The sequence below is a fragment of the Spodoptera frugiperda genome, chromosome 17 (genome assembly GCF_023101765.2).
Source record: "Spodoptera frugiperda isolate SF20-4 chromosome 17, AGI-APGP_CSIRO_Sfru_2.0, whole genome shotgun sequence".
NCBI lineage: Eukaryota > Metazoa > Arthropoda > Insecta > Lepidoptera > Noctuidae > Spodoptera > Spodoptera frugiperda.
In genome coordinates, this window is record NC_064228.1 from 8,575,448 (window position 1) to 8,601,316 (window position 25,869).

At 34.6% G+C, this 25,869-nt stretch overlaps 1 protein-coding gene across 3 annotated transcripts in view; it reads left to right on the plus strand.

The window, feature by feature from the left end:
* Positions 1-25,869, plus strand: part of LOC118276831 (rho guanine nucleotide exchange factor 12) — a 199,432-nt gene that overhangs the window by 140,700 nt on the left and 32,863 nt on the right. For all 3 annotated transcript variants that reach the window (XM_050700006.1, XM_050700004.1, XM_050700007.1), the window contains 2 exons: positions 23,438-23,537; positions 24,094-24,225. In XM_050700006.1, the coding sequence (XP_050555963.1) occupies positions 23,438-23,537; positions 24,094-24,225 (232 nt within the window). The remainder of the gene's footprint in view (positions 1-23,437; positions 23,538-24,093; positions 24,226-25,869) is intronic.

Below are 25,869 nucleotides of genomic sequence, written 5' to 3' on the forward strand. Positions count from 1 at the left end.
GTTCTCCAGCTTAAATTGACTTCATATTTTGCCTTTAATTAATAACCTCATCAAAAAGACATTCATTGCCAGATTATTTCAAAACTCTTCCGGATGACCGTTGTCCTGGTACATTAATATTTGTCGAAATGTATTTGGTTTTCATTTCACATGAGAAATATTGTTTCCTGCCGTATCCTCCTCAGGGAGGGTAATACCTCTTTCCTGTTGATCATCCAGAAATAGTAATACTATGTCCGTTAGTCCTTGCTCGTGTTGACATGGGCTTTTAATAAAATTATCTTTTGGAGACAAATTGACTTCATCAACATCATCTGGAGTTAATTCTCCGTTAGAAATCGGTCACCACAACGACTACCAAGAAAGAGATTTTGGATAAGATTCTCCGGTTGAGCCAATGTTTCAAACAACTTATTGTTTTTTGAGAATATTGGTTTAGAGTTCAAAATTGCGTCCAACATACGATTTCATAAATGGTGTAAAGTGGGGGTTGTATTCCACAATGCAGCTTTGACTTTTATTAGATTTTATGTTATGTAGACCTTGTTTATGATCACAATAAACACCATCAACCAATTAGCTTATCAATCAATACAGTTGTTGCATACAATTGCGGCACGCGTTAGCCGGAATTTTAAGTATCAATGAATTCCCGGATACGAGACAATCAACTGTTGAGCTGCGCTGTTTATTGAACAACTATTTCATATGCCCATCTGCTCACCTGACAATAATCGTAAATATGTATTTTGTCGTTTAAATATTGACCTGATTGAAGATAACATAAATTTTGCAAAAGATAATGAAGATTCTTGACTGAAACTCTCGTTTTCTAATAATTCTGCAAATGGAAATCATCGTCCCATTGTCTATCTCATTACTTCCATCAGAATTTGAGAGATATAAACACGACACTATTCAAATTATACAATTTTACACAGACAATTTTAGAAAAATACAATAATTCCTTACCCAGCAATCCAAGACAATCACAATTGCGACTACTCCACCAACAATAGCCTGCTATTCTACATTATATTCTAGAAAATTCCTTCCTTTCACAACTCTTTTATATGCTGCTACCACACTTTTATAATACGTCTATAATAATCTATCACCACATTCAGCTGACCTGTCGTCCTTTACCAAATATGATTCAATTTACGATAGCACCTGAATTTAATTAGCTATTGACATTCAAGACTTGTATGGAAAGAGTGATCTAATATTTGGCTTTAATAGTGTTGAAATTGTAATTGGTAAGCAGTGTCGTCCCTCTGTTTGTAGGTACGATACTGTTTGTTAATTTGTGATTGTGTAATGGTTTAAAGTATACCATCACCACTATCTACTCCTCTAGTGTTGCGGGTGTCTATAGGTGTCGACTGCTTACCATCAGGTGATTCAACTGCTCGTATCCCATAAAAAATAATCATGATTGCCCTTTTTTTTCATGACCCAACTTTAGCATATCCTTTCGATGTATGCGCTACATGATGTTCTAATAGCATGACTATAAGTCCCTATTTACATAAATTTCCGAATACAAGAAACCACAACAAAGTAACCAATAATATAAGTTTAAAAGAAAATGATTCAATACTTGCTAATTGCAATTCAAGTTAAACCGAAGTGTTGACACTAACATTTAGTCGACTGCCTTTCCTTACTTGAACAGTATAATGTATAACAAATGATGCATAATCGTCTGAGAATTCTCGGCGAGAATCCGCAATAAGACGAAAAAGACAGAACGAAGTCTTGTGTGAAACCAATACTCGTTTTCACTAACCTTTATTTAAATTTTAAGGAACCCCTAAGTTTATGATAGGTGACACTTGATGATATTTTGGGTTTTCCTAACTTTTTTGTGACACCTAACGGTCCGAGTAAGGGGTTAGTCCAGGTGTGTTATGTCACGTGAAGGAACCCTTATTTAAAAAATGGTCAAATTACTCTCAGCGACACAAATCATAAACCAATAAATCTTTATGAAGACACAAATTGAAATTTTCACAAAACAAAACCACATTTTAATAACCATAACATAATAAACGTAGCTGTAATCGAAGACGAGAAACAGGCGCACAAACCAAAACATCAAAGTAAAAATAATCTAATAACTGATACTATGAATAGACCAAACACACGTTTTTCAACTACCATAAAGTAACCGTACAATCTTAATTGAGAAGTCAATGGTAACTACACACCAGGCTATGCAGAACCAGTATAAACTGACCGTCGAACTTAAAGAAGGATCATACAAAAGCAAGACCATAATAAACTGGTTTCATATAGCTAGATGTGCAGCCCATTTGAATACTTGGTAGTTATGAGATGAACGTGATGGAATGCTCGTTGGACTAGCGTTTCATAGGAATAGTGAGCTTAAGAAAGGCTGTGAGATTGTCCGTATAGATGTATTGTTGTCCTAGGAAGATGGTTGCTAGCCTTGAAGTGAGAAGTATTTAGATACGGCCAATAACCTACCTATCTTCGGATTTGCTTACATGAGACACAATATACTTTTTAGTTTCTCTTTCATTTATTTGCATGGATATTCAGATTCTTATGGATTTTAAGGCTGTCTTTCATACATGAATGACAGTATATATATATAGGTGGTGTAGTATTTTTCTAAGTAATTTAATTTGATTCTTCATCATTTATCTTCGTCACGAAAATTCAAATACGACTAGTTTATAAATGATAGTTGTAGACTTCGATGGGGCGTCAAATTCGTCACCACTCTGTCGGTTGCACAAAATTAACTGCGGAAATGCTTCCCGCTGCTCGACGTGACTGTCCCCTTACTATGCGATAGGGTTGAACGCTTTCGAGGATATTATTGGAGTTGTGAGCTTTTGAAGTGGTCGGATATGTGGATGGGAGAAAGGATGTATTAAAAGCCCTAGTCAAATCTCTTTTATTTATATCCGCTAAGGCTGTTATGGGATGTTAATCAAATAAGAATATGTTTGTTTGTCAGTCCTTTAGTGAAGTATTTTGCTTATCCTAAAGTGTAAGGTAACATTTTCTTGTAATTTTCGCATCTCCATTTTTTTTTATTCCACTTTTTACAATTTTCTATCAGCTGTTTCAACGTCTTCAAATCTTTTAATGGAACAGCGTTATCACAAACTCCCGGATCTGCAGGGAATGTTTTAAAGCAATCAATTTTAGAGCGGGCAACCCTCGTTTGGCGGCTCGGGCTAAATATAGCACGAATACGTGCGCAGGCGCCGGTGTTAAGAACAGAACACACGAATTCCATATTTGGTTAATTGCGGACGACATATTTTAAGGGCGGGTCGGGCAGGATGTTGCTAGACTTTTTTTGAGCACATCCAGAGTAATTGTTTTAAAAATTGATGCTGTCACGTTCAAACAAGAAAAGAAGTATGAAAAGCTAGTTAAAATCGATATAACTATGGTAGATACTCGTATACCGGAGCCTGAAGTAGTTGCTTTTGCAAAAATAAAACTTATAGAGGAAAAGTAAACTCTTTTTCAATTGAGCAATATGCATGAATGAATCAACGTACAAAAGATACCTAATATTTTGACAGGGAAAGGTTACACACATAGGTATACCTACCTTTATAAATAAATGTGTGAATAAATGTTTTTACCCGACCACGACGAAACAAAAATGGCAGTTAGTGGTTACATGTTGTTTTCATTACATTAAGTAAATAATAAATTGATTTCGTACATTCAATAGGACTTTCTATAGATCGTGTTTTGCAAGAAATTTGTCGTTTCAATCAAATACAATTGACAATTGCCGTTTCTTTGGTGCACAAACTATTGTTCCATTTACTCGCTTGATATCTGTTCACGCGAAAACATGTTTCTTTGACTAAATCTTCGTTAATATTGAGTGGGTAATTTGTAAACGGTTTGGCCAGTATCATCAGTTTAGTTTATATTATGTAGTGCATAAGATTGTTATTTGATTGGTACCATTCTTCCAACGATAGTTACATCGGCACCATGGGTTTGTTTTATTTTAATCTTTTTTATTTCATTTCTACTTATTATGATTTACTGTTGTATCTCTTCTGTACCTATTTAATCATTTTTAATTAGAATTTTATCGCTTACACTATATTTTATAACTCTTCCGTGTTTTTATTTCGGATAGCCTTATAACCTTTTTTACCCGACTGCGCCAGAAGGAGGGTTATTTAAGAATTGGTAGTTATTTCATTTTGGCAAATTGATAATTTTTTTTTGAATGTCCGATTTATCTTTCTGTCTTTACTATTTTATTCTTTCCAGTTTTGTATATTATGTAAGTATATGGTGCACTGAATTCTAAAAATACTTTTTTTTACATTGCTCCTACTGCACTAGGATTTTGTCCTATATCGTGAGTGCGTTTACAAACATACAAACTAACTTGCACATGACTTTGTATGAAATTATCATTTTAAGTATGTTTTAATGTCACTCAATCACAAAGATGATAACAACATTAATATCTTTGCAATCATAAAAACGCTTGCAGCGTTTAATGCGATCGTTTCTCACGATATTTTAACGATTCGTCTGAGTCACGTGTAACGTTGTACTTGTATAATAAATTGTTTTTAATACACATGTACCCACGTGTCTGCTATTTTATTATTGATTGTCTCAGCTTCGTTGCGGTTGGCTGAGTTTCTGAGAGTGTTATCTGTCTTGCCAGCAGCTTTTGTGTATCTATTCAGTGTTGGCTATGGATGTTGGTTTTTATTTTTTATAATATTACTAGTGACTTTAGCGCCCCTTGGTCAGCTCCTATTACTCGTAGCGTGATGTTTTATAGCCTATGATCTTTCTCGATTAATGGATTATCTAACACAAAAGTAATTATTCAATTCGGTTAGTAGTTTCGGAGATTACCGCGTTCAAACAAACAAATTACAATATAATAAGAAATAATTATAATATTTAGTTAAACGTGTTGTATAATCATGGTAATAATTTATGAAGTCTAGACATTATACATTTAGTAAACAAAATCCTCTTTCATTCAATGAATAAACTCCATATTGGAAACTTCATTAAGTAGAGACAAAAGGGAACCATTGAACCCTGTTATTTATTAAATTCATTCCTCAATCGCTGCAGCCCTACACCCCCACCCCCGACTCCTCGCCCACCTAACTTCCCCCATGTCTGGCCAGTAAATGCAGTTTGTACCTTTTTGCCCCCGTCTGGCAATACGAGACTGGGGTTACCAGATGTTAAAACTCACGCGAAAACATGTTTCTTTGACTAAATCTTCGTTAATATTGAGTGTGTAATTTGTAAACGGTTTGGCCAGTATCATCATATCAGTTTAGTTTATATTATGTAGTGCATAAGATTGTTATTTGATTGGTACCATTCTTCCAGCGATAGTTACGTCGGCACCATGGGTTTGTTTAATTTTAATCTTTTTTATTTCATTTCTACTTATTATGATTTACTGTTGTATCTCTTCTGTACCTATTTAATAATTTTTATAACTCTTCCGTGTTTTTATTTCGGATAGCCTTATAACCTTTTTAAGAATTGGTAGTTATTTCATTTTGGCAAATTGATAATTTTTTTTGAATGTCCGATTTATCTTTCTGTCTTTACTATTTTATTCGTTCCAGTTTTGTATATTATGTAAGTATATGGTGCACTGAATTCTACTGCACTAGGATTTTGTCCTATATCGTGAGTGCGTTTACAAACATACAAACTAACATGCACATGACTTTGTATGAAATTGTCATATTAAGTATGTTTTAGTGTCAATCAGTTACAAAGATGATAACAACATTAATATCTTTGCAATCATAAAAACGCTTGCAGCGTTTAATGCGATCGTTTCTCACGATATTTTAACGATTCGTCTGAGTCACGTGTAACGTTGTACTTGTATAATAAATTGTTTTTAATACACATGTACCCACGTGTCTGCTATTTTATTATTGATTGTCTCAGCTTCGTTGCGGTTGGCTGAGTTTCTGAGAGTGTTATCTGTCTTGCCAGCAGCTTTTGTGTATCTATTCAGTGTTGGCTATGGATGTTGGTTTTTATTTTTTATAATATTACTAGTGACTTTAACGCCCCTTGGTCAGCTCCTATTGCTCGTAGCGTGACGTTTTATAGCCTATGACCTTCCTCGATTAATGGACTGTCTAACACAAAAAGAATTATTCAATTTGGTCCAGTGGTTTCGGAGATTAGCGCGTTCAAACAAACAAATTACAATATAATAAGTAATAATGATAATATTTAGTTAAACATGTTATATAATCATGGTAATAATTTAGGCAGTCTAGACGTTATACATTTAATAAACAAAATTCTCTTCCATTCAATGAATAAACGCCATATTGGAAACTTCATTAAGCAGAGACAAAAGGGAACCATTGAACCCTGTTATTTATTAAATTCATTCCTCAATCGCTGCAGCCCTAAACTCCCCACCCCCGACTCCTCGCCCACCTAACTTCCCCCATGTCTGGCCAGTAAATGCAGTTTGTACCTTTTTGCCCCCGTCTGGCAACACGAGACTAGGGTTACCAGATGTTAAAACTCACGCGAAAACATGTTTCTTTGACTAAATCTTCATTAAAATTGAGTGTAATTTGTAAACGGTTTGGCCAGTATCATCAGTTTAGTTTATATTATGTAGTGCATAAGATTGTTATTTGATTGGTACCATTCTTCCAGCGATAGTTACGTCGGCACCATGGGTTTGTTTAATTTTAATCTTTTTTATTTCATTTCTACTTATTATGATTTACTGTTGTATCTCTTCTGTACCTATTTAATCATTTTTAATTAGAATTTTATCGCTTACACTATATTTTATAACTCTTCCGTATTTTTATTTCGGATAGCCTTATAACCTTTTTTTAAGAATTGGTAGTTATTTTATTTTGGCAAATTGATAATTTTTTTTTGAATGTCCGATTTATCTTTCTGTCTTTACTATTTTATTCTTTCCAGTTTTGTATATTATGTAAGTATATGGTGCACTGAATTCTACTGCACTAGGATTTTGTCCTATATCGTGAGTGCGTTTACAAACATACAAACTAACATGCACATGACTTTGTATGAAATTGTCATATTAAGTATGTTTTAGTGTCAATCAGTTACAAAAATGATAACAAACATTAATATCTTTGCAATCATAAAAACGCTTGCAGCGTTTAATGCGATCGTTTCTCACGATATTTTAACGATTCGTCTGAGTCACGTGTAACGTTGTACTTGTATAATAAATTGTTTTTAATACACATGTACCCACGTGTTCTGCTATTTTATTATTGATTGTCTCAGCTTCGTTGCGGTTGGCTGAGTTTCTGAGTGTTATCTGTCATGCCAGCAGCTTTTGTGTATCTATTCGGTGTTGGCAATTGATATTGGTTGTTGTCTTGTAAAATATTACTAGTGACTCCGGAACGGTTTCACCTGCTCTGATCGGCTTCTATTGATCGTAGCGTGATGTTTTATAGCTTATGATCTTTCTCGATTAATGGACTATCCAACACAAAAATAATTATTCAATTCAGGTTAGTAGTTTCGGAGATTACCGCGTTCAAACAAACAAATTACAATATAATAAGTGATAATGATAATATTTTGTTAAACATGTTGTATGATCATGCTAATAATTTATAAAGTCTAGACATTATACATTTAGTAAACAAAATCCTCTTTCATTCAATGAATAAACGCCATATTGGAAACTTCATTAAGCAGAGACAAAAGGGAACCATTGAACCCTGTTATTTATTAAATTCATTCCTCAATCGCTGCAGCCCTAAACTCTCCCCTCCCATCCTACTCCACCACCACCCAACTTCCCCCATGTCTGGCCAGTAAATGCAGTTTGTACCTTTTTGCCCCCGTCTGGCAACACGGGACTAGGGTTACCAGATGTTAAAACTCAAAAGTCCGGAGTAAAAGGTCTGATTTCCATTAAAAAATGCTGTGATTTTAATGCAGTTATTATATTTCAATATTTTACTATACTGTACCAATTTAAAAAGTTGTGTTACTGTCATACACTACGCATCTTGGCGGATCTCTTTCCCACATCGCACTTGAAAATAAGTATTATTTTGAAATAATCTAAGCACTACTTAGTATAAAACAAAGTCGCTTTCTCTGTCCCTATGGCCCTTTGTATGCTTAAATCTTTTAAACTACGCAACGGATTTTGATGCGGTTTTTTAATAGATAGAATGATTCAAGAGGAAGCTTTTTATGTATAATACATGCATAATATCCTTTCCAAGTTGGGACAGGTTGCTAGTTATAAATAAATCTGATTAAAATGTTTAAAATTTCCTAAGTTTTATAAAAATCTGTGATCTCAGGACAAATTCTAAAACATGGTAAACCTACACGGGGTAGCTTTTACAAAGTGAAGTGGTAACTGAGGGGTGGGGGTGGTGTAAAAATAAAACGTAAAAATACTATTTTAATTTACCTCCAGACTGTTTGGAGATGAAATTGAGAGGTTTTAAGTTAAATGTGTGGGTTGTTGATATGCTGGGGAAGTTGTTGTTGTTATTGAGGTTAAAATGTACCTATTGTTGGATTTGTAAGGTTTTAACATACAAGTCGTGTGTGATTCAAAATTGTTCACGTTTTTGGTAACAATTTACGCGCATTCTATGCTTATTGGCTAATATAGGTTTTGTTTATGTTTTTCATTTGATGTTACAGTAAAGCATAGACTATTGTGGTCAATTTCTGCCAATTTCCACCTTGTTTATTTAATAAGCCCTATACGTATGGTCAGTCAAGTAAAGACAAGTACTTCTTACATATCACAAAGTTACAGCTATTTCTACAATGATTTGATAATGTATCTTCCTGTTAAACTTAAACGGAACAGTTATCTCATGATGTCCTAATATTAAAATAATTCGCACATATAACACACTTCCCATGCGCCGGAGTTTGTTCGCACGTGCCTCCCGACATATTGGCCAATCACAGGCCGCGCTCGGCGGAAGCGCGGAGGCCGCATCCTCGCGACACTTCCGCCTGCGCCCGCGCAACTAATCGCGTTGATATGATTCATTAGTTAGTTGAACTTACTGGTTAAGGAGTTGGTCCTGGAAAAAAACAAATATATTTTCTACTTGTTTTGGTAGCTTTCCGCTTTTTAAGTACACTATAAACATATCGAAATACAAAACAACCCTTATTAGGTACTTCCTGTAATACGGTCTTTAATGATTAAATTGGTTTAATAGTTTTTTAATTTATTTATTACGAATAAAAAAGGATTTTACTAGTTATCTTTTGTTCATTTAATGCAGAGGCACTTTGAGACAGATTGAGTAACTTTGGTGATAATAATGTTTTTTTAGCTTACGTTTTGATGCAAAAATACAAGCTCAAACATATCTATTTAAATTGGAGCACATCATATCCCACATAACTTTTAAGTTCAGACTTGATCAAAGCTTATTTATTTAGGTCCTAAGATTTATGACTCAAAATCTAGGTCACATATTTGCAAACACTGTTTTGAACACTAAAAATTTTGTTTATTTACTTAAAAATATTATGTGGCCTTGTAATCTAGTGGTCGTGAGGATGACTACTGAGAAATGAATGTTGGGTTTGATATCCAGGTCAGTCAAATTGTTATTGAGCTTTTCGTAGCATACTGACTGAAATAACGTCTTGTGTTAGTGATATTTGGTATAACATGGGATTTATTATATAACTGGCAAAAAGTGGGCCTTATCCTATCCTACTAATATTATAAATGCGAACGTTAGTGAGAATGTTTGTATGATTGTATGTTTGTAACTCTTTCATAAGAAATAACTAGACGGATTTTGATGATATTCGATACAGAGATGTATTATAGTCCGGAACACATGGGTAATTTTTATCTGGGGAACTCAGTTGAAACCGCTGGCAGAAGCTAGTCTTTTGTATGCGTACGTGCATTTATCTCTTTGGGAAATAAAAGGCTGTTATTATCTTAAGATTTCCTATAAAGAAACATTACCTACATATTCTCATGTGTATATAATGTACAACATAAATAATCTCCCTAACATTACACCAACGACATTGAAATGTCACCTCACAGAGTACCTGTACACGCTATACAGCGACACATCTAACTATACAAAACCAATATAGCATGGTCTCGCTTTGTATGATCCCTCGATACACTCGACGGTCAGTTTATACTGGTCATACAAAGAAGCATTGAGCTATGAAGAACCAGTTTATCATGATCCCCATTTGAATGATTCTTTGACATATTCTACGGTCAGTTTATACTGGTCATACAAAGAAGCATTGAGCTATGCAGAACCAGTTTATCATGATCCCCATTTGAATGATCTTTCCGCGCATGCCACGGTCAGTTTATACTGGTTTTGCATAGCTATATGTGTTGTGTATCTAATGATGCATTGATTCAAGCCCGCGGCCAACTCAGTACATAATATATTAGTTCCTATATTCTATACACTGTGTAGTATATAATGCTATATTGTTACATACTCACGAGAAAGGAAGTGATTGCTGTGCTAATGGAAATATCGTGAAACGTCAAGAGTTAAGGATAAAACAATATTTATTGTGTTCCTATGTAGTAATGTGCTGTTTGATTTCTATATTGTTATTCCGCATGTGAGTAGAAATAGTATACATATAGAATGTTGTAGGTACACAAAACACATAAATCTTTCCTGCCTAGAATTAAAACCATGATTAAATATCAATTTGGTGTATCCAGAAATCGAATTCAGAATTGTCGATTTAAGCTTGCAAATATAACACAAGTTTATGCATTTGTCCAATTCATAAATTATAAATATTGTTACTAAATATATCTGAGGTGATAAGCACCTCATTAAAACGTATTTCGTACAAAATTAATGCAAACAAACTAAATTATACACATTTAATTTTACGATACGAAACTGAATATATGAATTCACATTATCATAAATATTGATAATGCGGATTGTCGAAAACATCTTGAATCCGTAATAAATGCCGTTTTCCGTAAATCCCTTTTAGTACCCTTATGACAAGTTTGCTTTCCGTTGAAAGAAAACGAAATGAGACCGCGTTCGGCGCTCTGATTGGTTGGTTCATTGGAGCCGGCTAAAGACTAGACAGTCTGTAGTCTAGGGGATGATTTATTTTGTATAACTAAATATTATCAAAATTGATTCATCAGTTTAAGGGATGAAGCAAAGTAAACATATTATTCTGATTTACCTATACCTACAGTTAAAATAAGTTGGGATAATTGTCACTAAGGAAGTCACAGATGACCTTACGATGTTTACCCAAGTGTTGACACCTACCGAAGTCAATACACGTATCTTTAAGATACAAGGAACGAGGATAAAATTGCATGTGATCATGTGACCCTAAAGTTTGGGACCTTACGAGGAAAAACCCAAAGCGTTCTCTTTAATTTGTTGTCCTTATAATTCTTAAGAAGCTCACAAGGTTTTCATTAGTACAATACTAGTAATTTACATAAATCAATAACACAGTTTTTTAATCAGGTAAAGTAATGTTATGACACAAATAGACATCAAACAGTCTATTGTATAACTCACATTAATACCGTTTAAATACAAAAACTAACTCATATTGATAAACAACTCTAAACGTTTGAAAACAAAGCACATTGTTGACCAAACTATCTTTTTATTATTCATTACTTATAATTACACGCTCACTCAAATTGGCGACAATCTTTACTACAATAATGTTTCACGACGACTCTTGCCAAAAACGTCACGTTAATTTGATCAATTCGTTTTTAAGTTGGAGCCGGTCCAGAAGCGAAGTGTCATAAAGTGTCAAACAACGTTTCTATAAGTGACGTTTCTAAAAATGCAAGTGTAGAGAATAACAGTGTTATCTACAGTGAATGTGTAATACATGGTTGGACAGATGATGTGGTTTAAAAGAGAGCCGAAACCGGCTGTAGATAAAGGTGAGAATGGAATGGTCAACAAGCTCAGGAGGAAGAAACCTGTTATACTGAAGGCGACGAGAGAGTCCAGCGAGCGGGAAACTTCGACAGAGAGTGACAAGGAGAGGAGAAGATATTCAGACATACTCGACGTTGTTTCCATAGGTTTGTATAAAGATACTACGTCAGTTAGACAATTCCTTGCCATTTTTCTTATTAAAAGACGTCTGGAAGGTACATTTTTATGTGACAAGCTTAAAATAATTACAAAACAATGACGTGATTGGAGTAATAATCGAAAATGAGTCTTATTGTTTATCGCGTTCCAAATTAAATACAAAAAATTCGCTCGTCTGTGATGTATCAGACAAACAATAAAAGCTTAGACACAATAAATAAGATCAAAGGCTACATATTGATGCATATTCTTTTTCACAGCACATGTGATCGATTTATAGTTTTCTTTAAATAAATAATCGAGTACGCTTTCAGTACAGATGTCCGCAATCGACATGATAATCGGCAAAAACACCTATTCCCCAAATCACTCGTAATTTCCGAAAGTTAAAACGTCGGGCCTACCCCTCATTAGTATAAAAGCTACTAAGAGTGTCAAATTTGCACGCGATCACTATTTAGTGTAGGCCCAGTGACCCGATTTTTATGTAAGCAACCTATTTAGCTATCTAGGGCTCGTAAAATTATAATTAAACATCACTATTTGTGTTTGTACGGCCATTTAATCTTGCTATTGGAATTAGGTCTTTAATACAATGTGGGAATGCTATTATTTCTATTTCGCGTGACATGGCAATAATGGCTTACAAAGAGTCTATTTTGTTACTATTTTCCTGTATCGTTCTATGTATGTTACACGGTATAGTTCGGTTAAAATATCTATTTTGACCCTTTTTTCCGTACATTATTTTATTCTGGAGCCCGGAAAAATATGAACTTATCAGTAGCTTGACGACAGCGCGGTTTAAGTACTGTGATTCAAAGTTTTGTTTTCACCAAAAACAAACATCGGTGTTGAGCAGACGGTGAATAACCGTCCCTGGTGACGTCACCAGCCTCACCTCTCAAAAGGAAAACACTCAAAGAACATGTTAATACATATTTAGTAAGAATTCAAAGCACGCAACCTCATGTCGGTTGAGGGTCGAATCAATTCCGGGAAACGACAAATTTTCATGTATTCTCCCCCCTTCGACATTTGTAATCGAATTCATGTCTATAATAATTCATGATTATTGTCCTTTAGAAGTTGGTAGAGAAACTAATGTAATGTTGAAATTAAAAAGCAATGTTTCAAAACGTAAATGTTACATAAACTTATTTTAAAATCCTAAAGTCTCATAGAAAATGGTTTCTCAATATGAAAAGCTAGAGAAACCAACTTGAAATTCGAAAAATAAATACAAAGACAACTTTCAAACATTACGACACCTTGCTATGGTAATCTGGTGCTAGGCAAATGTTTACGGTTTATGCAAGATTACAGCGAGATTAACTCCCTCGAGTCGTAAATACCACCGTTTTGAGATAATGCACCGTTATCAGGATTAAGCAATACTGATAACTTATCTCCTGTAGGTTAAGTTAACGTAGTTCTGTTAAGTTCAGATAAAAAGATCAAGTTAGGAACTCTTGTTAATATGTTTAAGAACGTCTTAATACTCTTACATAAAATATGTTAATGTTCAATTAATGAAATCATTAACATTACATTGTAATGTAATCCAAATACTTGTCATAACAATTGGAGAGCGTAACACATTTCCGGAACATCGCGAAACATAAGATAACAACATAATAGCTTCGTTACGTCTCTCTAATTTCTTCTAACACCAAAATTACGCAATAGAAAGCGGTACCTACTTACCGCCAAAACCGTAAAACTCAGCATTGTATGTTAATACTAATTACAATTAATAATACGTCTGTAAAACGCGTTCAACTGCCTCCGTATGACTCACAATAATCTTGACATTGTCTCGAACACAATCGATCGGAAAACGACAATTTTTTACCCTCCAATCGGGTCATTGTTTCAGTTTTTGCAACACTCAGACGTCTTTAGGGTTATTAATGATGATTGCGAAGTGATTGCCGTTAAATTTAGCAATTACGGTACAAAAGTTTAACAATTCAGTAATTAATGGCAAGGAATTCGCGAGAACTTGCAATTGTAAGGTCTTATCACGTGATGTCATTTCTACAGAGAGACGAGATGAGAGCGACGAGTCATTGTACGAGTCCGCGGATGGGCACAGCGACGCCATATCCGCGAGCGATGATGCCCTGCCCAGGCTCAGCAAGACACCCACCATCAGCAAAGAATCTCTCAAAGTAGCTGTCACAGATGAAGAAGTAGATTTTGGTAAAACTAAAAAAACCCACAGAAAAACTATGTCCTTATCAAATCCACTAGAAATTGTAAAAAACCTAGGGGATGAGTGGTTCGAATCAGCAAGGAGAGAATTGGACAAAAATAATGACAAGAAAAAATCAAGAGAAAGTCTATGGAGCGAAGAAGATCGTGATTCCATTCACGGGTCGTCGATGAAACTTGACCAAATAAGAAAGAATAGCAAAAAAGAAGACAAAAATCTGGTAAACCTCAGAAAAATAAGTACAGTTGAAGCACCTAAAACTAGGAAGACTAGTAAAGGTTCGTCAGTTAGTGCATTAAATTTTCTCAGGCGGAAAAAGACGCCAACTTCTACAAAGCCTGTAGAATCAGTTGCTGAAGATGACAAGAGATTACGGTTAGATGAAATCATGAACCGCACAAAGCTATTTCTAGAGAGTGAAAAGCAGTTTTCCGCCATCACAGCTACGAGACCTGTAAGGCCAGTGGAGACAGACTCGGAGGACGAGCCTCCTACACCCAAAATGAATGAACATAGGAGGAGATTGAGCAGACAGACATCTAGAAGTAAAAGTAAGGTTAGAGGGAAAAGTCAATCTCTTAAAGTGAACACTTTAAGAAAGTCACATAGCGGGACTTTGAAGAAAGGAAAGAAGAAGAGTGTGAAGACTCCTTCATCAGGAAGGAGTCGGCAGGCCAGCATCGTGGAACAAACTCCTATCGCTAAGAAGAAACACTCAGACTCTACAAAACAGAATTCTTGGCTGTTCAGTGGATCTCGAGGTGAGTCATTTTCCATTTTCAGACTCCGATCTAAAAGCTCTTTAATATAGTGAAGGAGATCAAGGTTCATTTTGAAATACACTTTAGCACTTATATAGAAAATAAAACATGGATTGGCATTTATCATTTTTGATAGATATTGCCGTGTATTAATACAATTTGCATATTTCCATAGTAATGGCATATGTCACGGACGGATGTTAGCATATTAGTGTCCAAAATTATCGCCTAGGTCACACAGTTATCTTGACTAATTCGAATGTGGCGTGTTGTAATCGTGCCACATTCATAATTATGTTTAAATATATCTTTTAATATCGTTTTTGCTAATAATTTTCTGTGATTATTAGTTCTGAATGTTATTTTTTTGCATGACATGTGACTTTACCAAGGTGTAGCCTTTTCAAATATATGTATTGGCTATCAGTTTGTCATTCTTAGTAACTATAAATACGTATAGTAGTTGCATTAAGTGCAGTTATCTTGCTTGATAACGTGTGACCTTACTGTGTTGCGACGTTCACTGTCCACTGTCCAGCGCTACTAAGTCCGTCATTCTATCGTTCTTTTGCCTCATAATTAGTACTTCTTTATTTAGTTTATATTTTAGATGTAAGCAACCAACTGAATGTTTACCTTCATTGGAAACTTCATACGTATTTATATTTATTTGCTGTTTCAAGATTGCTCCAGTGGAATTCAAGACTTGGCTAGTATTATTCTAAATCCAGAACACACCTGTTGTTCGTCATATAAATGAGCTCTCTTTTATGTGTGTTTTCTTTGAATAAGCCAGAGTGTGGGACTTGCATGTTTCACGGAAACAATTGTACTGTCCTCCGACATTCTTATAATGTGCTATCATCAGTATTGATACATGGAAATGATTTAATGGACTCGTTATTCTTGGGATGACTTAATGGCATAATCATTTATCTAGTTTCCTATAAACATCATACAAGTATTCTGTCTTTCCTTAGTTTCTGAGCTATGTAATGTTTTCTTTTTTATGTAATTATGTAATGTATTTTTTTCTATTCTTTCCTCTCAATCCCTTGTTGGAATTTCTTTGTATCAGCTACATTAGTTGGACTTAATATAGTGCTCATAAATTCCACCATCAACTGCATAGCTTGTTAATTCAGGATCTGAATCATATTGTTTACCTTCCATATCCACTTTAGTATCAAAATAACTGCACGTCAATACATTACTAGCGAAGTTTTCATATTAATATCCGCAAGTTGTTTTCGTGTCCCGTTTCCCTAAACGCTTCGTACATCAACCATGATTTCTTGCTTACAAAACATCCCATTTAAAAGCAATATTTCATTCTTGATATCTTTATTTGTTGGACCACTGTCTTACTTATAAAGACATCAATATTGTTGAATCATTTGAACATTCTGGTGATGCTATCTTTTGGTTTTGATAAATAACTATAACACTTATTTTTGCAAAAAATTGGCACATTTCACGATTTTTTAATGATTCAAGTATTCATTCTTCGTAAACTAGAACCATATAATTTTTAATAGTCTATAAAAGTAGCAATGTAGCGTTTCCAACAATAGCACTTGTCTCCGTGTTTATTACATTTAACGCTAAAGTGATCGTAAAATCATATTCAACTTGTAATGTTTCAACTCTATTAACTAATTCCAACAATCCACGACACGCCCTTGATATTTTGCTAATACAAATATTTGTACACATTAAATGTATGCCGTGAAACAGATCTGTCGAAACCAGTTTCTCTATGCAGCTCAATAGTCCAGTGAACATTATCTATAGCACCTTTGGTATGTCGCATTCCTTCGTTGTCCATGACCTGTCATAGCCAACTAATCGTCGATTATGCCGCGTGCCTTGTCGATCGCGGTCAATCGGCCGGCAGTCGGCTTATTGATAACTCGGTCGGCTTTGACAGTACTATGTCTATCTGTAGCCACGCAGTCCTCGTTTGAAGCGAAGTGGGTGACACCAATCTAGTTTACAGAGAATTTATGTTGTTATTGAGCTACGTAAGGGATTTATGGACGATCTAAATCAATTGCGCTTTGTAGAAGACAGATCTTAAACTGTGATAAAGTAGTTATTGCTTGTGTTCTTTTCGAACCACGATTTGTCTAGATATTTCTGCATCTGTCTACTGAATAATCTGGTAAATATTACTGTATATCTATACCAATCACTATTCACCCGTCTGTCACTATCGTCCACAACCAAACATTCCCAAACGAATACCATAGTCTCTTCATCGTTCATATTTGATATTTAAATCCTTCCGCCGATCTACCTTCCAAATGGTTTAATTAAATTGGTCCCAAAGAATCGCGTCCCCCACCACCGCATGGTTAAGTCGATTGACATGCGTGCGCCAACTCCGGAAGTCTATATAAATAGTGTGAGCATTGAGTCATGCGCACCGAAACGTAACACATTGTCTCGAGGGAGGCGTTCGGGTTAATTTTGGAAATCTAATAGTAGGGGACTTCTTTTGGCGTTAACTTTCTTTGAACTGATGACTTCGGGACCGTTTCCGCGTCATTAGAGTTTGTCTCTTTCATGTTTATGGTGTTCCACTCAATCGTTGGTTTCATCAAGACTAATAAGCTTAATGTTATTATCATCTTCATTAAATAAATGTTCAGCATCAATCTAAGTGATATGTGCTTTGTACCGTATGGTCGTTTTAAACCATAAAGACCAGTAAGTTGTTCTCAATTAGTATTCTTATTGCGTACATCTTTATCGTAGGGTTTTCCAGACCCATTGTCGTGTTTGGTTCAATGGAACTAAACGGTCTGTCCATGACTGTGGCTGGAGATTTCCGTTCCTTCATCTGATTGTTGATATATGGTTAGAATTGGACATCTGATGTTCCTGAATCTACTCATTTTGTTATTAATGATAGGTTTCTTCTTCTATATTTTCTTTGCGTCTCTAGTCAATGTTGTTTATATTAAAGTACTATTGACATCACTATTAGTACTTTGATGTATTTTATCTGAATGCGCATGAGTTAGTAATTCCCCAGCATCTCAATGAAAATGCTTTATTTGACGCATTTCATGATTGAATTCCCTTATTAGGAGCATTTAATATTTCATTACCATTATTAATTGAATTAGATGTTTGTTTGTGTAGGTTATATTTTCCTTATTCAAAGGAGTGTATTAAATTATTGACTATTAATGATATTTATTGGTGTCACGGTCGTCAAGGATGCGTTTGCGCATGTGTCGGGATACTCCGTCACGTTCTGAGTGACATCATTGTTTTGAATTGTGTTAGTGTTATCTTAGTCTATAATATTTATAAATAAACTATGAATTCACTATAAAAAGCAAAAACATTAGCATTTTTATGTTTTATACCTAGTATTTTTTTGGATCTTAGTTCTCAACATTTTAGCTATGTTGAAAAACACTGCAAATATTTTAGAACATTACGTAGTGAATGACTCATTCTTACTAGACAGAGACAGAGCACGTCAAAGAGATATTATTAATCATAATACACCAGGTAAATGTTCTTTTTTAAATTCCGACCACTACCACACACACACATATGCACACATACACACACCAGTAGAATCTGAGTGACATGTAGTTTACAACGTCTATGTCATTGGGAAATATGCTTTTCGTAAACTTGCTATATGTATATCTCCCATCTCTATTTTGGTAGCTCCAAAATTGAATATCACGTACAAACATACATACATTACACTTGTATCTGCGAATATATTTCGAGCTGTCCACACCCACGGGATAAAAGGATGCAGTTTTGGAAACGGGTCGACGACCAATCGAGGTGTTTATGACGTAAGCAACTGCTATCTCACTGAAAAATCAACTTTAAATTCTTCCTATTAGAGTTTTATTTCCTCTGTAGTTAGTATTGCTCATACTCAATAACTCTTGACCATGATGCACTGGATTTACAACTTTAATAACACGATGGTAAGGTGTGTAATTGAAATGAATGCAAATATATTGATGGTTCTTGATAAAATTGATTGAAGTGGATGAATGGTTGCGAAACCCATTGTTATCCACTCTTTGCTTGAGAACCCATTAATCTGACAATCTTGACACGAATACGTTTGTGGCAATATTTCTATAGGAAAATATGGGGAACATAATTCATCTAAACATAATTACGTATGCTTAGAACAGAATTGTGTGGGAGAGAGTCGAGAAAATTTTATGCAAGTGTCATTATTTTTAATCTATGCTTTTAGTGTTTGTATGGACGCGCTATTCTCCGGAACTACTGGTTCGAATAGGATAATTTTTGTGTTGGGTAGCCCATTTATAGATGAACGCTTATAAGGCTATAAAATATCACGCTACGATCAATAGGAGCTGAGCAGTGATTCACAAAACTAGTAAAAAATACTTCCTAAGAATCAGAAGACAGATGTTTTCAAGTCAAATTAACTCTGCCATATAACAGTAAAGCTTTACTATAAATAGAAACAAAAGTTTAAATCCAATGACGCAAAAACACCATATTTAGGTCCTATTTTGATACTTTTACGAGCTATTAAAGCCACGCACTTCCTTTTGCTAAAGACATGGCAAAAAACAATGTCATTCATTATAATTTTGATTAAAAATCTTTGTCAAATGCACGGCTGCACATCAAGCTATACAACACCAGTTCATCATGGTCCCGCTTTATATTATCTTCCCGCACATTCGACGGTCAGTTTATACTGGTTTTGTATAGCTTTATGTGTAACTGTGTACATAGAAATATCCTTTAACGGTTGCCAATGTGACGTCATCGCTTAGATCATCACTAATTGTGGAGTCAGTTTGTATGATCATGCGCATGGTTGAACAGTGGATTATATGTGCAAAGAAACAAACTGTTGGATTAATGATAGTAGTATTTGGTATTGAAGAAAACGGTGCTTTGATAGTAATCAATTTATTATTTGTTGATATTAATGAGGTTAAAAATATTGTCAATGTTTTTGATAATGTAGATAATGATGATGACGGTAGTATTAATGTTTTTATGGTATAAGCCAATAAACGAGTAGACGGATCACCTGATGGTAAGCAAACGCCGCCACCTTAAACACCAGAGGGTACAAGTGCGTGGTGTCACTCACAAAACGCAAGCGTTGTTTCACGTCGGTTTTCTGCGAGGCCGTGGTATTACCCCGGTCGAATTGGCCCATTCGGGACCATGGATCTCCCACACATATGTAAAGGAACCTCCATTAAAGGTATAAATCAAACTGTCCTGTAAACACTTCTAACAATTTCTGCCAAAGATGGCCATGTATTTTTATAACCAAATACTTGTCATCGAGCTAATTGTAACCTGTACCTTCAAAACTTTCCATTGAGCAATTAAAACGAATATGAACGTTAATATAATACGTGGAAGCCATAAACTTGTGACTGGTGACTAATTCAAGTTTGAATTTTAACTGAGCATTATCCTCAATCGACAAATTTATGAAGATTGGGTATTTCTTAAGGGGGGAAAATCATCTTATGACTTCTCTCGCCTTAGGCGAGGCGAGAGAGAGTGTCAGACTCTTCCTGACTAAAACCACCCCGTTCCTTCTCCTGCTTTTCGAGCCGGAGCCCCAGTAACCCGCTAGGTAGTCTGCAGCTTCGGATCAGAAGATTGGGGTCTTAACATTTGAATTTCCTTTTTTAGTTTTCACGTGTTTTTGGTCGTACATTTGTTTTCTCCGGTATATTTCCTTAGCCCGTGAAGTTTACCCAAACAATTTTATAAGGATTCTCCAGCAAAGTTATGAAAATTACCAACATTCGAACTTGTACTCTGATACCATATAAAATAAAGTTTGTTATTTGTTCTCTATAAATAAATGCTTTTCATATCACAAGGGGCTTTTTTATAATGGCGAGTTTCAATGACTTATTTCATGTTCTGTCTGTTAATATTGAATTGCGTTGTGTATTTATCATGTTTGTCTGCAAAAAACCGTCTGTTTGTTTAAGTTTTTACTTCATGTTAAATTTGTTGGTGGTTTCTGTTATTCCATTGGTTATCCTTCTTGCTTTTACTCAAATTACTTAAAATTTGTCCTATACATCTTCGTTTCATGATCACCATCATCGGACTATAATTGTTCCAATGCTAAGCAAAGGTCTCTTCTCACATGAAAGGTGTTATTTTCAATTGAATCTATTCTCTCAGTTTGATCTTCCATCACATGGTGCCTTTTATTTACACCATCCATCAACTTAATTTCTTTCCTCTTAGTTACTATCGTTCGTAATATGAGTAATTATGTAACCGAACCATTTAAATTATCCGTTATTATGACAATGTACGCCGATTAGGACGTACCCTGCCAACAGGATGGTGTGGCTTCCGCGTTGTTCATGCTTATCGTTCTGACATTGGTACTTGTTCAGTATGGGATCATTTGGTTCATGTGTAACTACTGTTATGTCGTTATTATGTTTTGTTGTATTATCGCCTTCCTTTTTTATAAAGAGATGTTGTTTAGTACTGAACAGTTTGGGATGTAAAATGCTTATGACTTTTGGGTTGTTTATACTTTTAATTGTGGTTGTTGCTTCTGTTTGACTTAGGACATATCTAATTTTGAATTAGTTATAAAGCCCGATTTCAAATTCCATTATCATTAGATACATACGTGTCATTCATTTTAATTGGTGAAAAGTGGTTGTATAATCGAGACCATCTTCAGCTTAATAGTCTAGGGAATGCGTTACGCAATGTTATTATTATAATCAACTTTTCTTTCGTCTACCTTTGCAGTTCATATTACGTCTAGTCTCATCGGAATAATAATGTTTTCAATTTGATTCTAATCCAAACAATCTTCCGTAGTTTCGTTTGCCAATGTTTTAATAGATTTCTGATCTTTCTATGAATATAATGTTTCTGTACACAACATAATGTCTGATAAAGGTGGTTCTCGTTAAAAGGTACTAAGTACATTTTGTATATAAGAAGGAAACGAGCAGTTTCCATGTTCGTGGGCGAGTGAACTAGCAATTTACTTCTATTTTCGGATGTCCATTACTGCACTCATTGTAAAGTGCTTGCGTGTGGGTGGTAGTTGTTTTTGAACACAACACCATCTAGCGGTGGTTCGAAGCGATATTTTCCATAATATTTTTGTTTTATGATTGTCGTAAAAGTCTGTTTGGTGCAGACGCCAGCAGATCAAACTTTTCTAGACTCATATTTCTTCAATAGATAGACTTTATAAATAGAAACAAACTATAAAATTGGAAGACTGACAGTGTGTTGTGTTTTTCTTCATTTAGCTCTTAAAAGTGGTGGGATTAGTGGAGTAATGGAGTAAAGTCTAAGTTCTCGTTATCAGTCCATTTTCACCCACTGTTGACTATATCTTCTACAGTGGAATTGTTACTGTAGAAGTTCAAAAGCCTTCAATAATCTACAATGAAAGTTTATTCGTTATGTGTATTTGTTCATCAATCACGCTGAAACTCTTGATCGGATTTTGATGAAATTTCGTGAGGAATCTATAAGCTATCTTGGGTGATAAGACGTTTTATCCCACGGGAACGCGGGTGAAGTCGCTAGTAGAAGCTATGTATTAAGAAGTTATAGATTATTAACTTTGCTTCACCTCCGAGTCACGTGTGTGTCGCTAGTTCGTTACCCGTCCGTGGCAGTGTTTATAATTTTATTATTAACGCTTATGTGTTTCTGATCGTGTTTTCCTACACAACTATTGTACTATGATAACTTAATGGAATGTAGTTATGTAGGTATGTTGTCAGTTTATTCTTTTATCCGGTTCATGGTAATAGGTAATATTTAATGGCATTTGTAAGTGATGAAAAGGGGGATGTTACATTTTCTATGTGCACCTCTGTTTACCCTTTCTGTGTTTTTTAATAGATGCATGAGATCTAAAATAATATTTCACACGATATATCAGTTTACAAAGATTTATTAGAAACATGATCCAACTCTAAACATTGGTAAAACCGCTATACTTAGTAATATCTTGTTGTTTTAATAACTACTTTGCTGTACCTGTTTTTATGTTGAAATGTTAATGCTCTTTATGTTTTGGATTTTCCTTATATTTTACCTTCTAAAACGAAACATAGATACCTATTATTGACTTAAAATATATTTGTAAGTATTAATATTTCGTTAAAAACATGTAATTTATATAACTATGTGGCGCTGTACGAATATTAATTGCAACAAAAATATTATCCTTATATTCCCCTAAATAGTTCAACAAACGTCCAACAGATGTCTCTGTACTCAAACTAAATAATTTCGTTTGTGTTCCACAGGAGAGTCGCGGCGCGAGGGCTCGACAGACGAACCGACAGCACCAGACGGTGACGTAGACACCAGCGATGCTAACACCAAGGAACCTGACAAGGACAACAAGTAAGTCGTCTAAAAATATATACTTAATATATTAGGCTATTGTCAAAACTGTGGTCTACGAGTAAGAAAATAAGACTTAAAATTTGTAAGACAACGAACTCAATTGAATGAGCAAAAACGGTATCGTTCAATGCCCCTATATCAAATCATAAAAAAAGTTTAAATACGTCTTCTCATTTCACTACAATATAAAAAAATAACCGCATAGGTGGCGCGGATGGAACTGGTAGCGCCATCTGTCGCAAAGTAGCAAGACTACAGATTGATTGTAGTGCGGCTACTCGCCACTAGGTGGCAGTAGTGTAAGGTTTAATAGTATTTAAACTTTTTTCTTTTTGGTCCTTTTTCAACATATTAATAGTTTTAGAGTATGTATTTGAACAATATTATGTTTTTTTTTATTTATAAAGTCCAAAATTTTTTTGTAAGATAATCTAATTTAAATATTAAATCTTATTGACTCTTTAAAATAAATATTCTTCTTGCAATTTAAGTATAATATTAATTCAAATAACATACCCAAGAACCTATTTTAAAGCATCACCTTCGTTTGTAGTTGGCGGTCCCCGGCGCCAGGTGGCGCGCGCGGCGTGAACCGCGCGGAGAGTTGCCGCGAGCGCGACGCGCCGCGCCGCGGCAAGCACCGCAACGCCAGCGACCCCAACCGGCTCACTGCACACAACAACCAGTACGTACTTTGTATTTTAGTTTTGTTATTAAGTTATTATTTTTGAAAATGCTGTCTAGCAGGCTGTTCTGAGTAATGTGTCTCCACTTTGTCGGAGCGAAAGATGGTTATTAATTGATCTGAGATGCAACACGCTTTATTATAAATTTCTTTTTTACATATTTAGGTTTTAAAAAAATCTTTATTATTCTTTATCATATATTTTTTTTAAATAATATGTTACAGTTTACAAGTATAAAGGTTTTTTATTTATTAATGTTGTCGTGCATTTAGCATTATGTTAATGTAATGAAAGCTGGGGAGATTGACGTCGAATCTACTTAAACATACGACAAAAAAAAAGTACCTATGATACAATTTTAACTAACGGGATAACCACTACCAAAGTAAAAATAATCTCATAAAATTAATCTCAATAACCTCGACTTTATCAAAACAATACTTAATATATTATTTACAAAAATATTTACTCATAAAAATAGCACAGGAAACTGATTCTTACCACACATATCAATAACGCTTTTATTATAAAATATACCAAAAATAACAAATTCTTTACATTCCATCCAAAAATAATGTTCTTATACATCGAGCCATGCCAATACTTTTTATTTCCTGAAAGACACACACAGACTATGAAACGTCTTAACTATCATACACTATGCAGTCAAATATAAACTCTATATTTAACCATACACAGTCCAATTTTAATTGAATCATCATACAGTAAATCTGGAACGGTGTCAATTTAATTATATTTTAAACCTTATTTATTATTGTTTAGTGTTTAGTTTTCTTTGATATACTAGATTTAGTAGATATGCATTGTTGTTATAATTTGATTAACCAATTTTATTTGACCTCTTGCACGTGAGTTTATAATTATTGAAGATCTTCTTTAAATGGTGAGACATAAATATAAAATACACATTATTATGGCTAAATTAACAATATCAATTAAAATCCTTATAGAATGAAGCTAATGAACATTTTCAGTAATATTCACTCCCTGAAAGCACGAAATTGAAACATCAACTCCCTTTGTATCAAACTCAACGCTTTCGAAATTCCCTTTAATTCGATTCTGCACAAACAATACTGACCAATATAACTTGAACTCCCATTGACATGTCTCACCAAATGACACACACGTATCATCATAAACTGGTCGTTTTAAACCAGAATATATTGAACTGCAGTAACTAGCTATAACTAGGTACTTATATATCATGCTGTCTGGTTCTCATATCCAGTGTTAGTTGAACCTTATGTTGGTATAAAGGTAATGAATGTAGAGGTCTTGTTAGCTGGTGACTGCAGTTTGCAAGCCCGAAGTGTAGTTACAGTTTTCAGTCGCTTCCCAGACGCGATCGAACGCGCATTGCGGTGTTTTACCGCGTGAATACACTGAAACTTTTTGTATAATTATTAATTTTTGAGTTAGTGTGTTCTAAAGTGATTATTTTTGTAGTGATTTTCATTGATTACTTTTTAAAATCATGGTGTTTGTCTACTGTAAGTTATGACTGAAGTTGGTAAATTATTTTTTCGTATTTTTATATATGTATAAGTAATAACTTATTACTTATGTCCAGTAAAATATGATAATTCCTGCGTTTTCCTGTCGAGTTATTTTAGGATTCT